At 40.0% G+C, this 20,893-nt stretch overlaps 2 protein-coding genes and 1 non-coding gene across 3 annotated transcripts in view; 1 reads left to right on the top strand and 2 right to left on the bottom strand.

The window, feature by feature from the left end:
* Positions 1-12,256, bottom strand: part of Upk1b (uroplakin 1B) — a 30,594-nt gene extending 18,338 nt beyond the window's left edge. Inside the window, exons 1-2 of the mRNA XM_046457975.2 lie at positions 12,130-12,256; positions 358-445 (exon numbers count right to left, since the gene is read on the bottom strand). Of these exons, the coding sequence (XP_046313931.1) occupies positions 358-426 (69 nt within the window). The 5' untranslated portion in view covers positions 427-445; positions 12,130-12,256. The remainder of the gene's footprint in view (positions 1-357; positions 446-12,129) is intronic.
* Positions 10,553-20,893, bottom strand: part of Tex55 (testis expressed 55) — a 35,551-nt gene continuing 25,210 nt past the window's right edge. Inside the window, exon 4 of the mRNA XM_046457837.1 lies at positions 10,553-10,759. Coding sequence (XP_046313793.1) covers positions 10,553-10,759 — 207 coding nt within the window. The remainder of the gene's footprint in view (positions 10,760-20,893) is intronic.
* Positions 14,023-14,095, top strand: Trnav-cac (transfer RNA valine (anticodon CAC)). Its single transcript has one exon. It is a non-coding gene; the product is annotated as a tRNA-Val (tRNA).

The raw sequence follows: 20,893 nt of genomic DNA, 5'->3' as shown, positions 1-20,893 counted from the left end.
TTCTTGACTCCCAAACAAGTGCTCTCCCTTTGTACCCACACAGCTTGACCTACAAGACATTCCCACATCCCAGTATTGGCCTCTGTGTAGGAGAACAAGAAGATGCAGATATTTGCCCTAACAGCCTTAGTAACAGATTCCCAAAATCAGACCAAGATGAAATCAGAAAGAAGCACTGAAGTGCACTTGTGATAGATGTGTTTGGATACTGGCCATGGTGGATGTGATTTCTTTTAGATTCGTATGCTTTAAAGTTGGAAGCAAAAGTCATTATTTTCATTTTAAATCTCGCTTTTGATTAATATAAACTCATGCTTACAGGAAAAGCAGACTTTTCTGAAAATTCTCATTACTTACACCAACAATCACATTTCCAAAAATCAGCAGGCCCTGGAAGCAACGGACAGTGGAATCATCCTTGGCCATCTTCAGGATTTCTCACAAGCTGAAGACACAGTTGAGAATGTTATGCTTTAGTAGGAGCAGATAAATACTGCTGTAGTATCTATACCATGACTACATCATGACATTGTGTATTGCCTTTTTGTGTCCCAAAACATCCAAACTTGGGGCATGTATAATCTTTAAGTAATGGAGGAAATTTGATTAGTTAGCTTAGTAATCACAATAACTTTATAAACAAGAAAAAGAAAAATAAAGGCTTCCAGAGTCTGATGAGTGCCTTTGAGGTACAGGAGGCATACTTTTGAGGGATGAACTGAGGCCCTTCAAGAATAAAAAGGAGATTTGAGATGGTGAGGACTGCAGGACGGACACACACCAAGAGTCCTGCATATCCTCTACCAGGGACCTATGAAACCCAAAGGATAAACTCATAGAGTTAGTGATTGGTTTCCATATGAACTGTGGGTTTCTGTTAAAAACCATTATTTTATGAATATTTTGTTATTAAAAAATACTTGGCAAATAAAATGTCACAGAGAGTGTTACTAGATATACTAATAAGTAGATTGCTGAAAGAAGAAGTTCAGATAACGAAAGTATAGAGAGAAAAGGGCATGCTTTACACTCATACACCTAATTCTCATAAGCCAACTAGATAGAACAAGAAAAGAGAGGAGGCAGCTGCGTTTTGCAGATCAGAAAACTAAAGCTTAAATTGGGTTATCCAAGAAGCCACAGCAGAGATGAATGTCTTCAGCTTTTGGGAAGTCCTTGTCTGTATGACTCTAGGATCCAAGAATTTCCCTGCAGCTAACACTGGCTTCCAGAAATGTTGCAAAATGTTCCATGTCAGAGATAGCTGAACACAGGCTTCTAGCCTCTCTGAGAATTACCTGGAAGGAACACATGGGTGAATGTTTAGGTCAATCATTTGGGCTTCTGAGCTTAGTATATCTTGAGAAAAGACATCCCCATCTCTTAATAGTTTATTAATTAATCAATCAACTAACCAATTCATGCATTCATGGTCTAAATAAAAATGTATTAAATGATATAATTTGCATTGTGAGGTATACACAGAAATGTAAGGGAGATTGTTTATTCTAGGCTTTTGTGTTTTAGTAGGGAAGTTATGTTCCCATGTGGTTGTGCAGACACAAAATACTGAGGGTTCTGAGGAAAGGAGCCCTGGGTCTTGCAGAATGTGTCTGGTTTTGACCAGTAGAGTAGACCTGGAAACATGTAGGAGGAAGCAGGGAACTGAGGATGAGCGACTTTCCAGGAAAGGGAAAGTTAGGAAGTAGAGACAGAAGAGCAAGCCCCCCCAGGAGACAACAAGGTAGCCAGTTCAGGCTTAATTCCTGGTTTGTAGACCAGAATCAGTGGGAGGCAAGGCTTTTATTTGATCGAGGACTTGCTAAATTTTAACTTCCCTGTTGCACTATAATATATGTCTTAGTCACTTTCTGGGAAATTGAAGTTATCTATAAATATTTTCCTTTTGCTATTTTCCTGGGAAACTAGGAACTTGAGGAGTTAAAGTGTATGTGTATTCTTGGCTAGAATTTGGCACATAATGGGTACTCCATTAATGTTTACTGAGGAATGGAAGATTCTGGATCATTGTCAAACCATCCCTGTGTGAAGTTTCCGCTGAGAAATGCCATTCCTTTCTTTCCAGTGTTGTTGCACACTAAATGGAGTGGAATCTTACTACATTAAAGAACTTAAAGCACAAAGTCCCCTAAAGGAGAATTTTACTCATGTACACAGATGAGCTGCGTGTGAAGTTCATTCCTGGTATGTACAGACATTATCTCTGACCAGTTGGGTTACTCTCTAAACTAGACTGTGAAAGATAGAGGTTCAGATAACAGAAGTATATAGAGAAAAGGGCAAAAATCTGGACAGGCAAAATTCAGCACCATTATTGACCATTATTGTGCTGATTATGCATCTACTTTTCAGGTAGCAGCCTATTTGTGGTGATTAATTTGACTTATGGAACAGAATGAAGAAGCATTTTTTTTTTGGAGGAAATTTAAAGTAAAATGCATTTAAACAAAATGAACTATATGAATAACCAGGGGAAAGTAGGAGGGATATGGAGAAAAAGGAAAGGGTTAGATAGACCACCTTCAAGACTCCATTGGTCCAGAAAGGAGCTGAGCAAGTCAATTATGAGTAAAATATATGCTTTTCCAAATATGACTCTGCCACACAGTTTTTTTTTCTTTTTACTTTCAGCCAACTGATTCTTTTTCCTTTTTAAAATTTTTTCTAATTAGTTATACATGACAACAAATGCATTTTGATTCGTCGTACACAAATAGAATGAACACAATTTTTCATTTCTCTGGTTGTACTCAAGGTAGAGTCACACCATATGTGCAGTCATACATGTGCCTAGGGTAATGATGTCCATCTCATTCCACCATCTTTCCTGCCCCCATGCCCCTTCCCCTTCCCACTCTCTGCTTTGCCCAGTCACAGTTCCCTAATTTCCCTTTCCCCATTATAGATCAGTATCCACTTATCAGAGAGAACATTTGGCCTTTGGTTTTGGGGGATTGTCTTACTTTGCTTAGCATGATATTCTCCAGCTCCATCCATTTACCTGCAAATGCCATAATTTTATTCTCTTTTAATGCTGAATAATATTCTATTGTGTATATATACCACAGTTTCTTTATCCATTCATCTATTGAAGGGCATCTAGGTTGGTTCCACAGTTTAGCTATTGTGAATTGTGCTGCTATGAACATTGATGTGGCTGTGTCACTATAGTATGCTAATTTAAGTCCTTTCGGTATAGGCCAAGGAGTGCGATAGCTGGGTCAAATGGTGCCACACAGATTTTTTAAAGAGAGGAAAGGGCAAATGAATACACCATGGGAGAATTCCAAGGGTCAAAGTTAGGGTGAGAAAATGCAGATGAGGGGAGAGTAAAGAAAGGAAGCAGATAGGAGCCTGGTTTGTGCAAAAAAAAGCACAAAAGAAACCTCAACAGACATGGTAGGAATTGCCAGGGAGGCAGCCCAGCTGTGGGCTGGCTTATGGAAGGCAGGAACCCATGATGGGCAGATATCCTGAATTTGCTGGCTACTAGAAGTTTTTCTTTTCCACTGTATATTTTCTCCTTCTCCCTTAGGCCTTTGGCATCAGGGACACTAATAATTTAGAAAGTTCACCTATCTTCCAAAGTAACAAAAACAATAACAGAAGCTGCCATTGAATGGGCACTGAGTTAGGCTCTTTATGCTCATCTTCTCAACAGACTTGAGGGATGGGCATTTTAACCAAAATCTGTATTTGTTTCCTACCACTTCTATAACAAATTACCACTAACATAGTGGCCTAAAACCCCACAAAGGTATTATCTTACAGTTCCAGAGGGAAGAAGTCTTCAATGAGTCTCATGGGGCTCAAATCACTGGTGTCGTGTCAGCACAGTGGCACTTTCTTAAAAGATCTGTTTGCTTCCATTTTGAGGATGAAGAAAAGGAGGATTGAAGGGATTAGTTTGCCCGAGGTCACACTGCTAGAAGGTGCAGAAGCTGAGATTTAAACCAGGCTTCTGGGAGCTCAGTGTCGTTTGGAGGCTGTGGACTAATAGTGAGTACACTGGGCCTGCACATCAGAATACTAAGGTTCAAGTCCTAGTCCTGCCTGTCATAATTGTGTGACCTTGGGCAATGACCCTCTTGAGCCTCCTCCTCATTTAGGGCAGAACACAACTTGTTCCCCCCACAGGATGGTCGTGATCACCAAATGAGATGAGAGCTGCAGAAGCCATTGGCAAACTCAGATCATTTACAAATATGAGAAATTATTAATAATAGCCAGGGGATATTTAGGAAGAGCAGAGTATTGAGTTAAGGTTTTGCTTTATGCACCAGAGACTTTTGGAACATAGGAAGGAGGCTCTAATGGTGACATAGTTAAGGGTTCCCAGTTTGAAAAGCAACCTCCCATCCACTTTCCTTCTGCTCCCTGCTCAGGAACTGCTTTGCTGGGGAGAAATGGATGCCTTTATACACAGTTATCTATCTGTGCTTCTCTTTATTTTCCATGGTTGGCTTCATAGGGGAAAAAAATTCTCTTGGGCGGGGGGCGGGGGAAGCTTTCCAGTTATGCTGGGGTGTGGCGAGAGTCAGGTACCAGGCTGCACGTCCACAGGGGAGGGCCTTCTGTGCATTCCACCAGCATTCCTAAACAGTCAGCTCCCGCCCTTGGGCCTCAACTCTCTGGCTTTGGCCAGCTCTATGGCCTCTGCTCCAGACTGAGAGGGGATGCAGAGATGACCTCTGAGGTTTACTATGGGCTGGACGCTCCTTTCTTCCTGGCAGAGAAATTATTCAGAGATGATTCTGTTCTGTTCCACCTTTCACATTCTTTTTTTCTTAGTATCCATCTATGAAGGGCTTCCTACACTTGACTGCAAGACTCTCCAAAACAGAAGACATTGGAACTCTGTTACACTTACCTTTCTAGGTCCAAAGTGTGACTGTGCCTGACACATAACAGGTACTCAATTGTTTAGTTAAATAAAAAATAAAGTCAGTAAGGGCTGGGGTTGTGGCTCTGTGGTAGAGCGCTTGCCTTGCGAGTGTGGGGCCCCGGGTTCGATCCTCAGCGCTACATAAAAATAAATAAACAAAATAGAGGTACTGTGTCCAACTACAACTAAAATATTAAAAAAGTAGTAAATAAATGTTTACATGAATGAATAGAAGGATGGATGAATATACAACTTAGTGATTTGCCTAGAGCTTACTGCTGAAGAAGTTAGGGAGTGAGGCGAAATAGAAAGAATGTGAGCTTTGTATACCTGGCTTTGAATCTTTGCTTTCCCACTTTATAGTTCTGGGACCCTCAGGAAGTTACTAGATCTTCTTGACTTTCTTTTCTACATGGAAATAGTAATACCTGGTTTCAAGGGGTACTGTGCAAATTAAATGAGAATATATGTGGAATTTTAATATAATATTAATCACCTAGACAGTATTACTTTTCTTTACTCAGTTCCTTGAAGCAGACAGGCAAGAGCTGATAAACCAAGGAATGGCAAAGACGCCCAATGTAGTGGTTTAATATTTTAAAGCACAGAGCCATAGTTTCAATGGAAATATGGAAATATGATTTCAATATGGAGCTCTAGTATTTAAAAACAGATCAAAATGGTGCCTCCTTGGATGGGACAAAAGTGCAGTAGGGAGCCTGGGATCACAGAGGATCCCCTCACCAGGTATACATCCTTAAAGCACATGGCAAGTTCCACAGTGGAAACTGGGGATCTAGAACTAATAAAAAAGAAAGTTGCACACAGAACTAATTACTGATCTTAAAAAGCATTTACCCACAATAGCTAAGCTATAAAACCAATCTAAGTTCCCTTCAACAGATGAATGGATAAAGAAAATGTGGTATAGATACACAATGGGATATTACTCAGCCATGAAGAAGAATGAAATCATGGCATTTGCCGATAAATGGATAGAGACGATTGTGCTAAGTGAAATAAGTCTATCCCAACACACAATAAAGGGGGAGGGGAGGGAAGAATAGAAGTTCATTGGATTAGACGAAGGAGAATGAAGAGAAGGAAGGGGAGATGGGAATAGGAAAGACAGTAGAATGAATTGAACATAACTTTCCTATGTTCATGCATGAATGCACGACCAGTGAAACTCCACATCATGTACAACCTCAAGAATGGGATCCTAATCAGAATAAGTCACACTCCATGTATGTATAATATGTTGAAATACACTCTATGTCATATGTACCTAAAAAGAAGAAGAAGAACAAAAAAATAGCAATTATCCAAGGACTTCCAGGATATCTAAGAGTGAAGCCGGAAGGCCCTGGTCACAGTGTGGAAGCTGACATTATGTAGTCTCTGTGTCAAGAGACTCCCATTCAGTGGAGGACATCTAGGAATCTTCCTGGAAAACTGAGACAAGTGGATTTGCTTCCCTCAAACACAAGATGGAGGACTGACTTAGGAAGGGTTGCTTGTACACCAAAGGAAAGGTGACATGATTTCTGTTAGGGCCAATAATGCTTGTGCATGAGGGCAAACCAATGAACATTTTTAGGTTAAAAAATAAAAATGTCAGTGAACTTCCACATTGATAAATATTAAAAAAAACCAAAGACATTATGAGTTTGTTTGCCTTTCCAGAGAGGGACAGGTATGAAGAAAGCACAAAAGGCAAGGACAACGGGGCCCTGCTCCCCATACACACAGAATGTAAATCTGTTCTCTAGGCCTGGGAGAAGTTTTGCCTCTTGAGTTTTGTCTTTGCTGGCCTGATAAGGAAATATTGTAAGGAATACCCTGGGAAGGTTCATTTTATGCGTTAGCAGGGCTTGAATACGGTACCCAGGTTTTTGGTCAAAGAGCAGTCTAGATATTGCTTTGAAGATTTTTTTTTTTTTTTTTGAGAAGCAATTAACATTTAAGTCAGTAGACTTTGAATAAAGTAGAATACCCTCCATAATAGGGGGACAGGGGGTTTCTCTGGTCAAAGGAAGCCTTAAGACCAAACATTGAGGTTTCCTGAAGAAGCAGCAGTTCTGACTCATGAATGCTACGTAGAAGGTCTGCATGAGTTGTCAATCTGCAGATTTCAGACATAGAGAGCAGCATCCACTCTTCCCGAATTTTCAGACTGCCAACCTGCTGTATAGATTTCAGATGCATTGGTCCCCAAAAATCACATGAGCCAATCCTTAAGATAATTCTCTTTCTCTAGATACAGATAGATAGATGACAGATGATAGGATATATATTTATATCTATATACATATCCAGACATATCTAGGTGTACACACACACACACACACACACACACACCTTTCCTATATGTACATATATATGTATTTTCTATTGGTTCTGTTTCTGTGAAGAACCTTGTCTAATGCACTCTCTTGATTTGGATTGATTATGGTTTTGATAGAAGCCAAAATTATCACTCTCTGATGTCTCTGAGACCATTTTACCCTTTCCAATTTCTACTGCCAGCTGATAGTTTCTGGTTCGAATGATCTCAACAACTTCCATATCCATTCCATGCAATGCTTTGGGAGTGAACTTTCTAAAGCAGAGGTCCTCAAACAATCCTATAGAGAGCATGGAAGTTTTGGGGGCAAATGGAATTATTGTAATCATTTTCTGATTTTAGAAAAAAATTACTGAGCAATATTTGTGATTTTAAGAATTTCCCTCTCATAAATTTTCTTAAATCTTGGGCGCTGTTACTACCTGTCTATATTAAAACTAGTTTGAGACACAAAGTAGGCTCGCGATCTGCTTCATTATTTTAAACTTAGTATATCAACACTTGGTGGTGTTCCACAAAGATAAACAAGACTTTCACGTGCCAGTCACTAAATCAACCTTGAGATCCACTATCCTAATACACAGCTCTGGCTTTATTTCACTCCTCTGCTTAAAAACCTCCAAGGCTCATTGTACCCTAAATTCAAAGGACCGTCATAGATAGCTGTCTCTTTACCTATACGCTCAGCCACTGGCTCCTTCACTTCCTACTACCAGGTGACTTCACTTGTCCACTCATTCTCTGTTATTGACCAATATCTTCCAATTCAAACTTGCTCCTGTCCTATTCCAGTGCATTCAAATTTGAGAACTTCTTTTCTGCTCCTGGAGACAAACCAATGACCTCCCTTTCCTTGTTTCTACAGTATTTGGGCAGACCCAACCATTTCATTCTTCTAGTCAGTGGCAGAGAGGCTGGACAACCTAGGAGATTAAGTATGAACTTCTTAGCTGTGTTCAGGACGCACCACCCAGTTCCAAGTAGTCTCCCTGCTCCCCTTGAGTCCTGAGCATGCCTCCAGGGTGAACTTGGTTGTTCCTCTCTTTGGAATCCCTTCCTTTTCTTCCTCTTGGATTCTTTGCCATCTCTGAAGCCCAACTGAAAAACTCTTCTACTACCCTTGTCCAGAGTTACCATTCCTTCCCTAGATACTCTCTCTGTCCTTGGCAAACAGATTTCCTGGGGAGTTAATCTAGGTCCTGTTTGTGGACATGTGTGTTTGGCTTTTCTGCCCCCCATCCTCTTGCCACAGCAACCTTGCCCAGTGCTTTGTTATATCTCTTCCTTACACAAGTTTGTTTAATGATTTATTCTAAACCCACAAAGGAGCAGGTTTTTGTACATTAAAAAATCCAATTTGATAAAGAATTATATTTAAAAAGCAAAATTATAAACCCTGTAAATAGGTTGAATGCCACACCTAAAAGTCAATAACTATATTCTTGGTTTATTGTGTCTTACTAAAGTTTGTAATTTAGGGAAAAATTAAAGTGTCTTTTATTCCAGGGCCATTATTGGTCATGTGCCCATTCATTGCATAATGGATTATCTTCTTCTTCTTCTCCTTCTTCTTCCTCTACTGGGGATTAAACCCAGGTGAGCCACATTCCCATCCCTTTTTATTTTTTATTTAGAGACAGGGTCTCACTATGTTGCTTAGGACCTCACTAAATTGATGAGGTTGGCTTTGAACTTGAGATCCTCCTGGCTCAGTCTGCCAAGCTGCTGGGATTGAAGGATTGCACTACTGTGCCTAGCTACTTTATTCCTTTTAAAATAATAAGATTCCACCTCTATTTATATCTCTTTGACATTAAGAGAAAGTCCAAATCCCCTGCCCTGGAGCTTGCTTTTTATCTTAGAAATTAAGTCAAACAAAAAAGCCTTCAACCCTTTCCCTCTACTCAAAATCTTCCTTACTCTTCACCCTAATATGGAAATGCCACAATTACAGAATCACTGCTTTGCTGCTGATTAAAATACAAATACATTCAGAAGACACACATGGAGTCTCATTAGCCACCAATGTCAACGCCTCTTTGGGAATGATTTGATCAGATCCCTCATATTTATGTTCAAAGGGAGAAGGAAGATACGCAGAAGGTAGCCCAGACCCTAAATTGAAGATTAAAGGCATGGGTGTGTCTCTGTGTGGTCAGAGACTGACTCCTGGTGATGCGAGGCACCCTCCCTTCTTGCCTTCCCTGTTAGTCCATGGTATGCTGGGGCTGTTTCAAATATGTGGTCTTCTGCCTCTTTCTCCTGTTATTCTAATGCAACGCTTCCCTACGTATGGTTAGGTTTTTTTTTTTTTTTTACCAGGCAGGCCTAGAAAGGGACTAGTGACTTTTAAAATAATGGGAAGCGACCATGGTGGACAGAAAGCAGAGAAGTGATTATCCACTTTAGAAATGATACGCCACAGACTGAAGTGAGCAACTCGCCTTAAATGTTTTCCCTGCCAAGGAATAGCCCCCGTGAACCCCACCCTGTGAAAAACTTCCCAGTGACCTGGCACCACGATGATTTACTAAAATTGCTCAACACCCTGGGAGTTCCTTTGCTTTGAGAAGGGTGGATTTTTAAAAGGCTATCTATGTATTTCTTTTTTTTTTTCTTATACTTTCATTCAGTTTGTTTTCTTATACAGATTATTCACATCCAGGGTGTTGAGGTTTCCAGACACATTGAATAGATCTAAAAACAATTGCTCACTAAACAAACCAATTCTTGAAGCAGAAGAAGAAGTGGGACTCACCCACCAAGCATGAGATCATTTTTTTCAAGTTCATTACCTCTTTTCCTCACCCAAGTTTGTTGCAGCAGAGATCACGCAAGCCACACCTCAAACTCTACTCATGCTAGAGAAATTTGGATTAACCAAAGAGTAAATAAATCAATAGGAAATAGGAGAGGGGGGAGGAAAAAGAATCACAATATGCTGTTGTCTTAGCCTTAACCCTGAAACCTAGGACAAGGGCAAATAATTGTATACAAAAGTGGGTATGAAGATTTCAGATCAGAACAATTTACAAGTCTGCTTAAACCTGACAATGATGAAAAGGGAAGCTTATTTCCATGGTGTGATACCCACAGCTCACAGTATCCGTGAGTTTTGTTTTGTTTTATTTTTCTTACTTTACAGCTCTCTCAACTTGCTTTGACCTATATGGTAGCTAGAAGCTACATGCGACTAAAGTCAAATAAATTCACCTCAATAGAAGTAAAAAACAAAACAAAACAAAAAACAGTTCTTTAGTTCTCTGGCTACATTTCAAGCACTCCACAGGCACATGTGGTTAGTAGCTGTTGCCTACAGCATTTCCATCATCATGGAAAGTTCTACTGGCCATCCCTGCTCTGGATTTCTGGTGCTCCCTGTGATGGCTGCAGCCATTCACCCACCAGAAATCAAGAACTAAGATGTAAGCAATGGCTCCAGTGCCCAGAGGTGTCAGCAATGCCAGTGGGATGCCCAGGTCCAGGGCAGGAATACAGTGGAGATCCTAGGGGGGGCGTGAGATCAGGGCAATGTGGTCTCTGTCCCAGTTAAGCAATGGTGGCCTATCAGGTTTGTGGATGGGCTGTGTGGCCATCAGACCCAGATTCCAGAGCAGGGTACAGCAGATTCTAGGGCTGATTGGTATTTGGTCTGGTTAAGAATGTAAGCAGGAGAGGTAAAAAGGAAATGCTGTTTTTTCTTTTTTTTCTTTAACTAAATGGTTTCTAAGTTCCTCTTTGTTTCAAAAAGTCTAAGCATCCTTCCCTGGTAGTTAAAACAAACAAACAAACAAACAAAACTGGTCAGTTGATTTTTAAGCCTATTTTAGCAGAAAACAAAACAGTTTGTTGTCAGCAAAAAACAAAATAAGAATTATTATTACTTTTTTCTATTAAGGTTAATCAAAAGAAAAACTATTTCCTCACAAAAAAACTACAAAACCGAAGTTTTATTTATAATACAAATATACATAAATACATAAATACATAAAACTTGAGTTATTTTCTGTTGTGTTTTTGAACTTCACTGAGTCAAGAAATGGTCAATAAACATTGTCTTCAATTAAAAAATATATTAAAATTAATATAAACTCTTAAATATCTTAAAAATCTTAAAACTAGTTAGAAGTAGAATTTGAGACTTATAACACAAACAAAATAGTACTAGCATTATTTGAAACTTGTATTTTGTGTAAGAATGTTAGGACAAAAATATATTTAGGACCTGTGGATCCTAAATAAGATCAAGAATTGCTGAAGTGTAAAGAATAAATTACGCAAAAATAACATTGTTTAGGTAAGCTTATCTGTTGAATTATGTCAACCAAAATGTATATTGAACAGAACTGTTTTCAGAGAAGGACCATGAATAATTTGCCCCACAAATCCCATTACTAGTTGGCAAGACCAAATGATTTCTAACAAGATCAGGAAACTCTCTCTCGCCTAGGCTATGGGATATATTTTTAAAAAAGAACATGACCATTTCCTTAGATATTCTTTTGTTTTTCTGATTCCACAAGAAAGTTGTGGAGGAGGGGGTCTATAAAGGCTAGGTCCATCAGAGAGTTAACCAGGAGCCTGAGGGTTCCTGGGGAAATTTGAAGTTGGAATCAGGAGAACTGAAGAACATCCCTAGGACTTTGGTCTCAGTTCTGACAACAGGCCAAAGATATCAAAGGTTTCAGGAGAGCAATTTGTACAGTTCAAAATAAAAGAGATCAGAATAATATCCTAAATTACAAAAGTAGCAGGTTCTATTAATCAAGAATGTAACTTCTTCCCCTTTCTCTAGTAGATGGCTAACTTTGTTCCCAGGAAAGTTAATCAACTGTGGAGGGTGCAGACGCTTCCCACAGGGCAAGGGGGTACTCACAGAGCTGCCACCTCCTTCTGGCACTGCTGGGCTCTGCAGTCCTCACCAGCCCAGGGTGCTTTGCTAGCCTGCAGCGATTCTTTAAACCTCCGGTCCAGGGGAAGGATGGTCTGTGATTGGGAGGAGGCATCTCACATGGGCTGAACCTGATGCTGCCTGAACCTGCCTGGCAGAGAGGCAGGGAGTGACAGGAAGCTCACTTGGTAGGTTTCTGCTGCCTTGGAATGTGTGATTGAGGGATCCCGGGAAGCATCTTGACACCTTGACAGGGTTTAGCTTATCACTTGGATTCCTCCTAAATCTGGACTTTTTTCCTCGAATACAAACTCAGGGTTTTGTTTTGTTTTTGTATTTGGTACTGGGGTTCAAACCCAGGGGCATTCCACCACTGAGCTGCATCCCAGCCCTTTTTATTTTTTTACTTTGAGACAAGGTCTTGCTAAATTACTGAGGCTGGCCTCAGATTTATAATCCTCTTGTCTCAGCCTTCCCAGTCACTTGGATTACAGGCATGTATCACTGTACCTGGCTTGTTTTAAAATTTTATTTGATTTGTGTTTGTTAGTGTGGTTGATCATTAACTTCTGTCTTCAGGTATTAAAAGGCCTGTTAGTCCTTACTTCTCATAATGAGGCTGAGACTTTTTACCTGGACAGGGTTGTGTCCATTTTCAGTTTCTTCAAATGCTATAGTGGGGGGAGTGGAGATAGGTATATAGAGATAGTAACTGCCTAACTTATGCTCATCCCGTGAGTGGTCCAAAGACTAACAAGGAGCAAGAGATGTATCTGAAAACAGATTCAGAGAAATTTAGCAAAGAGAAAGGCTCCACTAAGTATCTGATGATTTCCCTTCCTTTCTCGCTGCTTTCCCTTTCCCCTTCTTTCTGGAGCTATCCTGTGTCATACCCAGCACTAAGGATATTACATTTTAATGGGTTTATAGCATATCACAATGTACCACTGTGCTAATTTAACCTGGTGTTAGTAATAGGTAAGGGCTATCATGTAAGAATTATGAAATGTTTTAATTAACAGACTTGGGAGTTCCTTGAGGGTCAGAACCATCTGTCACAGTTTAGGTTCTTCAGGAGCAGACTCTGAGACAATTTACTGTGCCATATATTTATTAGGGAGTGCCCTGAAATTAGCACCCTTGGAAGGGAGAAGGAAGAAACAGGACTGGGCAGATTGCCCCCACAATATATGTAGGGCAGCTTCAGGCAACCCCCACCTTTAACCTCTGGAGGAAGATGCCCTGTTGGAGTTCTGCCTTGGGCCTCTCCATGATCTGTCCTTAAAATATGAGTCACCCTTGGAAGGAAGCTTTCTGTAGCTGAGACAATTCCTGATGGAGACTGACAACTGGGGGTACCAGTGATGCTAGTCATGAGGCAACAAGTTTCCCCTTGAAGGGGACCATGTGGACAATCTCTGTGTCCATCACAATGCTCAATTCTCCTTTAGCTCTCCAGGGCCTGTTTAGATAAATTATGGTAATTCACACAATAGAATTCTATGCAACAATTAAAAATGATGCCATAGCCAGGCGGCAGGAGGACCATGAGTTCAAAGCCAGTCTCAGCATCAGTGAGGCACTAAGCAACTCAGTGAGACCCTGTCCCTAAATAAAACACAAAATAGAGCTGGGGATGTGGCTCAGTGGTTGAATGCCCCTAAGTTCATTCCCTGTACCCCCCAACCCCCAAAAAAATGCCACAGAAAAATATTTACTGCCATGAAATGAATTTGGTTATTTATTTAACAAATATTTGTTAAATAAATAATAATAAATATTTATGATAATATATTATAAACTTATGATGTGCCAGGCACTATTTTAGTTGCTAAATTAAAAAAAAAAACTTTAAAAATAGTTTCTGTGATTTAGGCTGGGGATATAGCTCAGTTGGTAGAGTGCTTGCTTCACATGCACAAGGCCCTGGGTTCAATCCCCAGCACCCCCTAAAAAATATTTCTGTGATTTGACAAATTTTAATTATAAAAAAAGAAACATAAGTTATTAAGAGCATGTGTTCTTGTGGAATCTTTGTGATGAAGTAACAGGAAGTAAACAAGGGCAAGTTTCCATTCATGCTTGAGGCATTTTCTGTTCTATTTCTAGGATTATGTAGGGAAAAAATTGAAAGTTTTGAAAATCTTTTCAAAATAGATTGGGTAAGCATAAAAGCCAGTAACCAGAGACAAGGGACTATCTGGGAAAGTAAAGTTAGTCTTCAGATAACTGCAATTGATGTGAAATTTCAAGGCCTTCATGTGGAGGTATGGCAGGTTTATTTTTCCAATAATTGATTTCTAACTCTGTTCTGCTAAGCCCTCCATTTCCTCTGGCTGGTGACTCCCTCAATCACTTCTTACCTGAATTCCAGAACTCATCAGTGAATTATCATTGTGAAAAAATGATATCTGTTAGAAAGACTTGGGATATTTTCTATCACCACGATTTAAACCGGAAACTCCAGTGGTTTGGCAGGAAAGGGGAGAGCAGTTTTTCTCTCTAATAATCCCTTGCCCTGTCCCTGAATGTGCTCCTCTGAGAGGTAAACACACCCTCATCTTGTTCCGACAGGACCAGAAGAGGCTGTTGTTCCTTCCTGTGGGTCCTTCACTTCACAGCTCACTACTAGCGGCACTGTGGAGGGGTTCAGGACTGGTTAATGAGAGTTCTCACTGAACCCAACCAGCTCCCCTGGGCACCAGAGGGGGTTCTGCCCCCTCCTTTGGTTTGTAGCCAGTCTATACCCTCCAGTCTCCCACCTACACTCCCATGCCCCTGTTCTCAGGCTTAATCCATTTTCTACACACTGTAGGAACCTGGATCTAAAGAGGTATGCCTGACCCATCTGCCTGGCTGTACCACCATCACCACCAGCCTCCAACATGTTCCTTCTGGGTTGTAGTTCTGAGGCAGGTTAGCAAACCTGGCGACTAATGTGGTATCTAACTGGGCTAAGAGATGTTGGTCCTGTACACACCCTCAAACTTTTCGATCTTTTCTTTGAAGCAAGAAACCACTGGCCTGTTTCTCTTCATGAACACTGTTTTCCCTAACCAGATCCCTTGCTTCAGGTGTACTTTCTTATGGGGGAGGGAAGCATCTGCAGTGCACACTGGGTGGCAGAATGTCTGGAAGGTCCTTCCTTTCTGGAAGCTCTCTGAATGAGGAATGTACTTTAGTTAATGCCTTTTGTTCTCCCTCTCACCACCTTCAGGAAGACTTCAAACCATAATGTTATCTAGCATGTTATCAGTACTTAAAGTCCCAGGGATCGTCATATTTCCTCTTCTCAACAGCCCTGTGAAGAATGCACTATTGTTCACTCCATTTTATAGATGATGGGATTGAAAATTGAGGATGTCAACTGCCCTTGGTTGCAGAACTATTTAGAGGTAAGACCCTTACTGACCTGTCACCACAGCCTGTTGGAGTGTAGTGAGATGATCAGTTTAACTCTTAGAATGGTATTAAAATTTTAAGTCACTAATGTGATTTTTTTTCCCCTATTAATTGCTTACCTAGATTATAGAAAATAGAATATTTTTCCTAGGACAGGTAAGAAGACATCTTCTGCAAAATTTGCTGAAGAGTAGGTAGCTCTGCCAGAGGACTCAGGCTGCCTGCAGCGTAGACCAGCTTACTCACCTGAGCTCAGCTTCTCTTTTAAAAACAGCAGTCAAACCTACGAACATTGCGCTTGATGTGCCCATGTCTACCCAATTCTTTAAGGCCTCCCCAAATCACTTTCTCTCCCGCTGGGTTTGCTTTCTTTGCAAATTTCCCCAAAATGTATAATCTTCTTTCATAACCATTTTTGTTTGTTTTTAAAAATATTTTTTAGTTGTAGTTGGTACAATATCTTTATTTATTTATTTAGTTTGTGCTGAGGATTGAACCCAGTATCTCACACATGCAAGGCGAGAGCTCTACCACTGAGCTACAGCCCCAGCCCCTTTCCTAACCTTTTAAAATAAACTTTTTAGAGGTATAGTTGAGGATGTTGTATACGCCTTACATTTTGGATCTAAGCGGTTCCAAGCAAAACCAACACTGATCTCCGTATCTAGAGGAATTACACTTATACTAAGCAACTGGTTTGTTTTCATCTATTGGGCACCGTACATCTTCAACCAAATTCATTCTTGCTTCATTCTCACAACTCCCCTGAAACTTCTCCTCCAGGGCCAACAACCTCTCTTCTGCCAAATTCAGGGAAACTCCTTGGTCTTCGTCTGCTCAGTTACTTAGCGGCAATTGATCAGCTGCCGGCGCCATCCGAGCACTTCTTCCCTTTTTTGACTTCCAAAATATCATATTCTCTTCTTAGTCCCTGCTCTTTTTACCTCCTTGGCCTGATGTTGTAAGGCGCCAGGCCTTGGGTCTAGCTTTCAGTCCCTCCCACTCCCCACTTTGGTCATACTTTGTGTTGTTGGTGCCTTTTAATTATGCATAATAGTGGGATTTGTTGTTACACATCTGTACATGCCATGGTATGACAATACAATTCTGTCAGTATGGCTCCCCCATATTTCCCTTTCCTTTTCCTCACCCCCTGCCCCAGCCCTAGTCCCTTTTCTGTTCTCTGTTGGTCTCCTTTCCAGTTCTCAGTTCTGAGCCTCCCTCTGCACATCCATCAGAAGGAGTCAGCCCCATCTCTTCACTCATTTCCACAGGGCTCCATTAGGCATTCAGAAAGATAAAGCAACATTGTCAGATTGAAGGGGAATAGTAAGTTTACAAGTTCTTATAAACACCGTGATGCTTCTGTGTGTGGTCGTACCCCGACCCGGCAAACTTCTTTTTCTTTCCTTGACCATCCATTTTTGAAGAACACTGAATTAAATTGTGGCCTTTCTTAATCTGAGATATATATACATTTTAAAAATCTTTTGTTTATTAGCTATTGAGTGTGGAAGATTTTGTGATACAGTTTAAATCCACCCTTTTCATCAAAAACGTTGGGGATTTTTCAGAATGTAAGTCAGGCTTTGTTTCTTTCCGTAACAGTTCAGTGGCTTCCTCTGTACTCAGCATACAGTCCAGGAGCCTTGCCATGGCTTATAAGTTGCTCGAGTACGGACTCCATCTTCATTAAGCGCTATGTTCACCCTTCGTGTGCTCCAACTGCATAGCTTTGGCATTTGCTGTTGTTTGCAGTGGAAGCCCCTTCCTGCCAGCTGCTGCGGGGCTGACTCTCTTGACCTCTCAGGAGCAGCACCTCTCTCACGCCCCCTGTCGGAGAAGCCTTTCCTGGTTGCCCCAAAGTACCTTCAAGTGTCTAAAGTACTCTGTCCTCTCCATTCCAGTTGCTTTTTCTCACAAAAAATGTTTTATTTCCTTCCCCAAAGGAATAAAAATCTGCTCTTATTTATTTGTTGTCTTTTCTTCCTTGCCTGTGAGGAATCACCCAAAGTAGAAGAGTTTTGAATGAAGAAATTCGGGAACTTTGTGGTGAAATGAGTTCTACTCAGTCCTGGGGGTTGGAAGGGTTCACGGCATTAAGGACCCCTTCAGAAGAGCCAAAAGTGTGTGATCAAAGAGCCAGGCATGTGACGATCGCTCCATTTCTGAAATACTGCCTTGATCCTTTTTTACTTTAAAAATAATGTTTATTCTGATAACAAAACAAATGTGAATCTATTATAGACAATAATCACCTTTATTTCCTTGCCCAGTGATGGACTTTTTTTTTGTGAAGAATCATCCATTCAGAAACTGATCCAGGGACTACTGTGTCATGAATTCTACATGAATAAAGTGAATAAAATGAACAAAAACTTACTCTCATGGCAGTTCCTATCTTTCTTTTTTGCACTTCTCTTACATAACTGGAACCATATTTACAGTCTCCAAAACTAGTTATTTTCACTTGACATTTTGGTACTGACATGCCCCCATGTGATTATTTGCAACATGATTTTAATGGATGTGTTGTTATGTATTTGACTGAATCCCTCTGGTTGAAAATTTGGGTTATTTGAAAATTTTTAATGTTGAATAATGGTGTAGAAAATATACTTGTATAAAAATTTGAAAACACATTCATTATTTCCTTAGTCCAAATTTCTAGAATTAGAATTTCTTACTATAGGACATATTCATTTTAGTTTTACTCCCCCACAACAGTGTAAGAAAGTTCTCTGCACTTTTATGTACTTTTTTTTAAGTCCTGGGGATTAAAACCAGGGGAGCTTTGACCACGTTTTTTTTTTTTTTTCTTTTTTTTTAAATTTTGAGATACAGTCTCACTATGTTGCTTAGGGTCTTGCTAAGTTGCTGAGACTGGCCTTGAATTTGTGATCCTCCTGCCTCAGCCTCCTGAGCAACTAGTATTATAGGTAAGATTGATGTACTATCTTAAAACAAAAACAAAACTTTGCCTACAAAAGTCACTTAATTTGTATCTAATTTTAAAAAAGTTTCTATTTCTTTGGTTATTTACATGTTTTCTTCCATAAGTTTCCCATTCTTATTTCTGGCCCTCTTTAATTGGGAGTGTGTGTATAGTGTTAAAAAATTGATTTGTAGGAACTGGTTACATACTTGGTAATACACTGATATAACCTGTATTTTGTAACTGTCACTCTTAGCTAATCATTTCCTTTTTGATTTTTCCTATACTTTTTTTCCAAGTTAATTATATGCCTTCCTTAATGATTTTTACCTTTGGCATTGTGCTAGAAAGGGTTTTCCAACTCAAGATTTCTTATTCTCCTAATTTTTCTCTTCTTTTGTTCCTTTCAACTGCCTCTTTATTTATTTGACTCTTTTTTTATGTAGACGTATGTTATTTATGTATATGTATATTGTTACACAATGTGGGGTAGATCCAATTATATCATCCAAATAAACAATAATAACAGCAACATTAATTAGATGGACAAAATTTCATCGCATGGGTTTCCCTCAAGTTATCTGACCAGTGTGTGGTTGGATAATTGTCACTATTTTTTTTCCTCACAGAATTCTGCTGGGCGTGGTGGTGCATGCTTGGATTCCTGCTTGGAATCCCAGTGACTCGAGAGACTGAGGCAAGAGGATAGTGAGTTCAAATCCAGCCTCAGCAATTTAGGGAGACCCTAAGCAACTTAGCAAAACCCTGTCTAAAAATAAAAACTAAAAAGGGCTGGGGATATAGTGCACCCCTCATGCATACCCTGTATCAATTTTTTTTTTAAGACACAAATCTTTCCTATAAAATTCTCCAGGTTCAACATCACTTCTGGAAGTGCAATTTGTCTCCATGAGTGATTTGTAGGTGGGGTAGTTTTGGTGATGACTAGGTGTGGCTGGTCATCTACCACAGTGACTAAATAGATGTAAAGGTCACTAGAAAAGAGAAGACCTTTATTTCCAGCTCAGCTCTTTCTATGTATCTGCTTACACAGAGTCTGGAGCTCTCTGAGGCTCTACCTGGAAGAAACATCTTCTCCCTCGACTTAGCTGTCTTTGAGGGTTCTCAGCACAATAGATTGTGCCCTGATGTATCTATCAGTACTGTCCCAGAAACCATCAAATTCTCTGATCTCTCTCTTGCTTTGAGTTTATAGATTCACTTCTTTTCATAAACTTTTACAGTAATTTTGATGGAATTTGAAGAGTTTTTTTTCTTAAAAAATTTAAAACAGAGTTAGGCAGACAATGTTACTTTGCCTATTGGAATCCTAGCTGTTCCTAATAATAGGCCACATTGCCAATTTCCACCTGGTATTAGATTGTCACAAGTGATGTCAACATTGCAAGAAGAAAAAAAAAATCTTTTGAGAGCCTAATAAGGCACTGGTCCACTAATATAGTTTGCCACTTATCAAAGCACAATTTTTTGTGAGTACTACCTTTAGAAGTCTTTACAATATTCTTAATTAAATACCCCCCACCACACACACACACCTTTTCTGTAATCATGGGGATTGAACACAAGGCTTTGTGTGTACTAGGCAAGTGCTCTACTACTGAGCTACAGCCCCAGCCTCCCAACTTCTCCTTCAGTTAAATAACTGAAATGAAAATTCAAGCATAGATATGTGCAGTCACCTGGAACCATAGTGCAAAAAACTAGCAAAAGACATAATTATATGCTTATACTTACATGCTTACGACTTAAAGACTCACAAAAATAGGTTGGAAAGAGTTAATACAGAGGTTAGTTTAATAAGAGCAATGGGAATAAGAGGAGTGATCATGGGTTACTAGTCAAGAAATAGTAGATGGTTAACTTTAAAAAAAAAATTGAACACAGAAACATGGGAATTTGTAAAGAATGAGGGAAATAGGAAGATAATTCTCCTGGAAGGTTCAGATATTCTTATTTTTGGATTTCACAGTGATTTTCCTTCCTCTTTTCTGTCATAAGGTGAATCTTAAAAATATTAAGCTCCACAAATGTTTTTCATATGATAGCTTTATTGATATATAATTCACATACCACAAAATTCATTGTTGAGAGCCACAGTTAAGTCAGAATGACGCCTGGCATTTTGCTAGAGGGAATGGTTGAAAGGTGACCCTGCTCTGGGATTAGGGTGGCTCCAGGATTAGGGCGGATCCTGCTGGGATTAGGGCGGATCCTGCTGCCTCAGGCACCCGCTATTTTGGAGTTCCCGTTGAGTTCTCGCGGGGTTCTGAGAGAATTGGTGCACGCGGAACCCAGTGGAGGAAGTGTGTTCCCGGAAAAGTGTGTGTAGAGTGCCAGTGAGAGTTTGGGAATAAAGAGTTGCTGTTTGAATCTACAAGGCTTTGTGGTGGC

Source organism: Marmota monax, unplaced genomic scaffold (assembly GCF_021218885.2).
Source record: "Marmota monax isolate L192 unplaced genomic scaffold, Marmota_monax_Labrador192_F-V1.1 WCK01_AAM20220418_F8-fsc00052, whole genome shotgun sequence".
Taxonomy (NCBI): domain Eukaryota; kingdom Metazoa; phylum Chordata; class Mammalia; order Rodentia; family Sciuridae; genus Marmota; species Marmota monax.
Note: the sequence above shows the minus strand (reverse complement) of the source record. Positions and strands in the feature narration are given on the sequence as shown.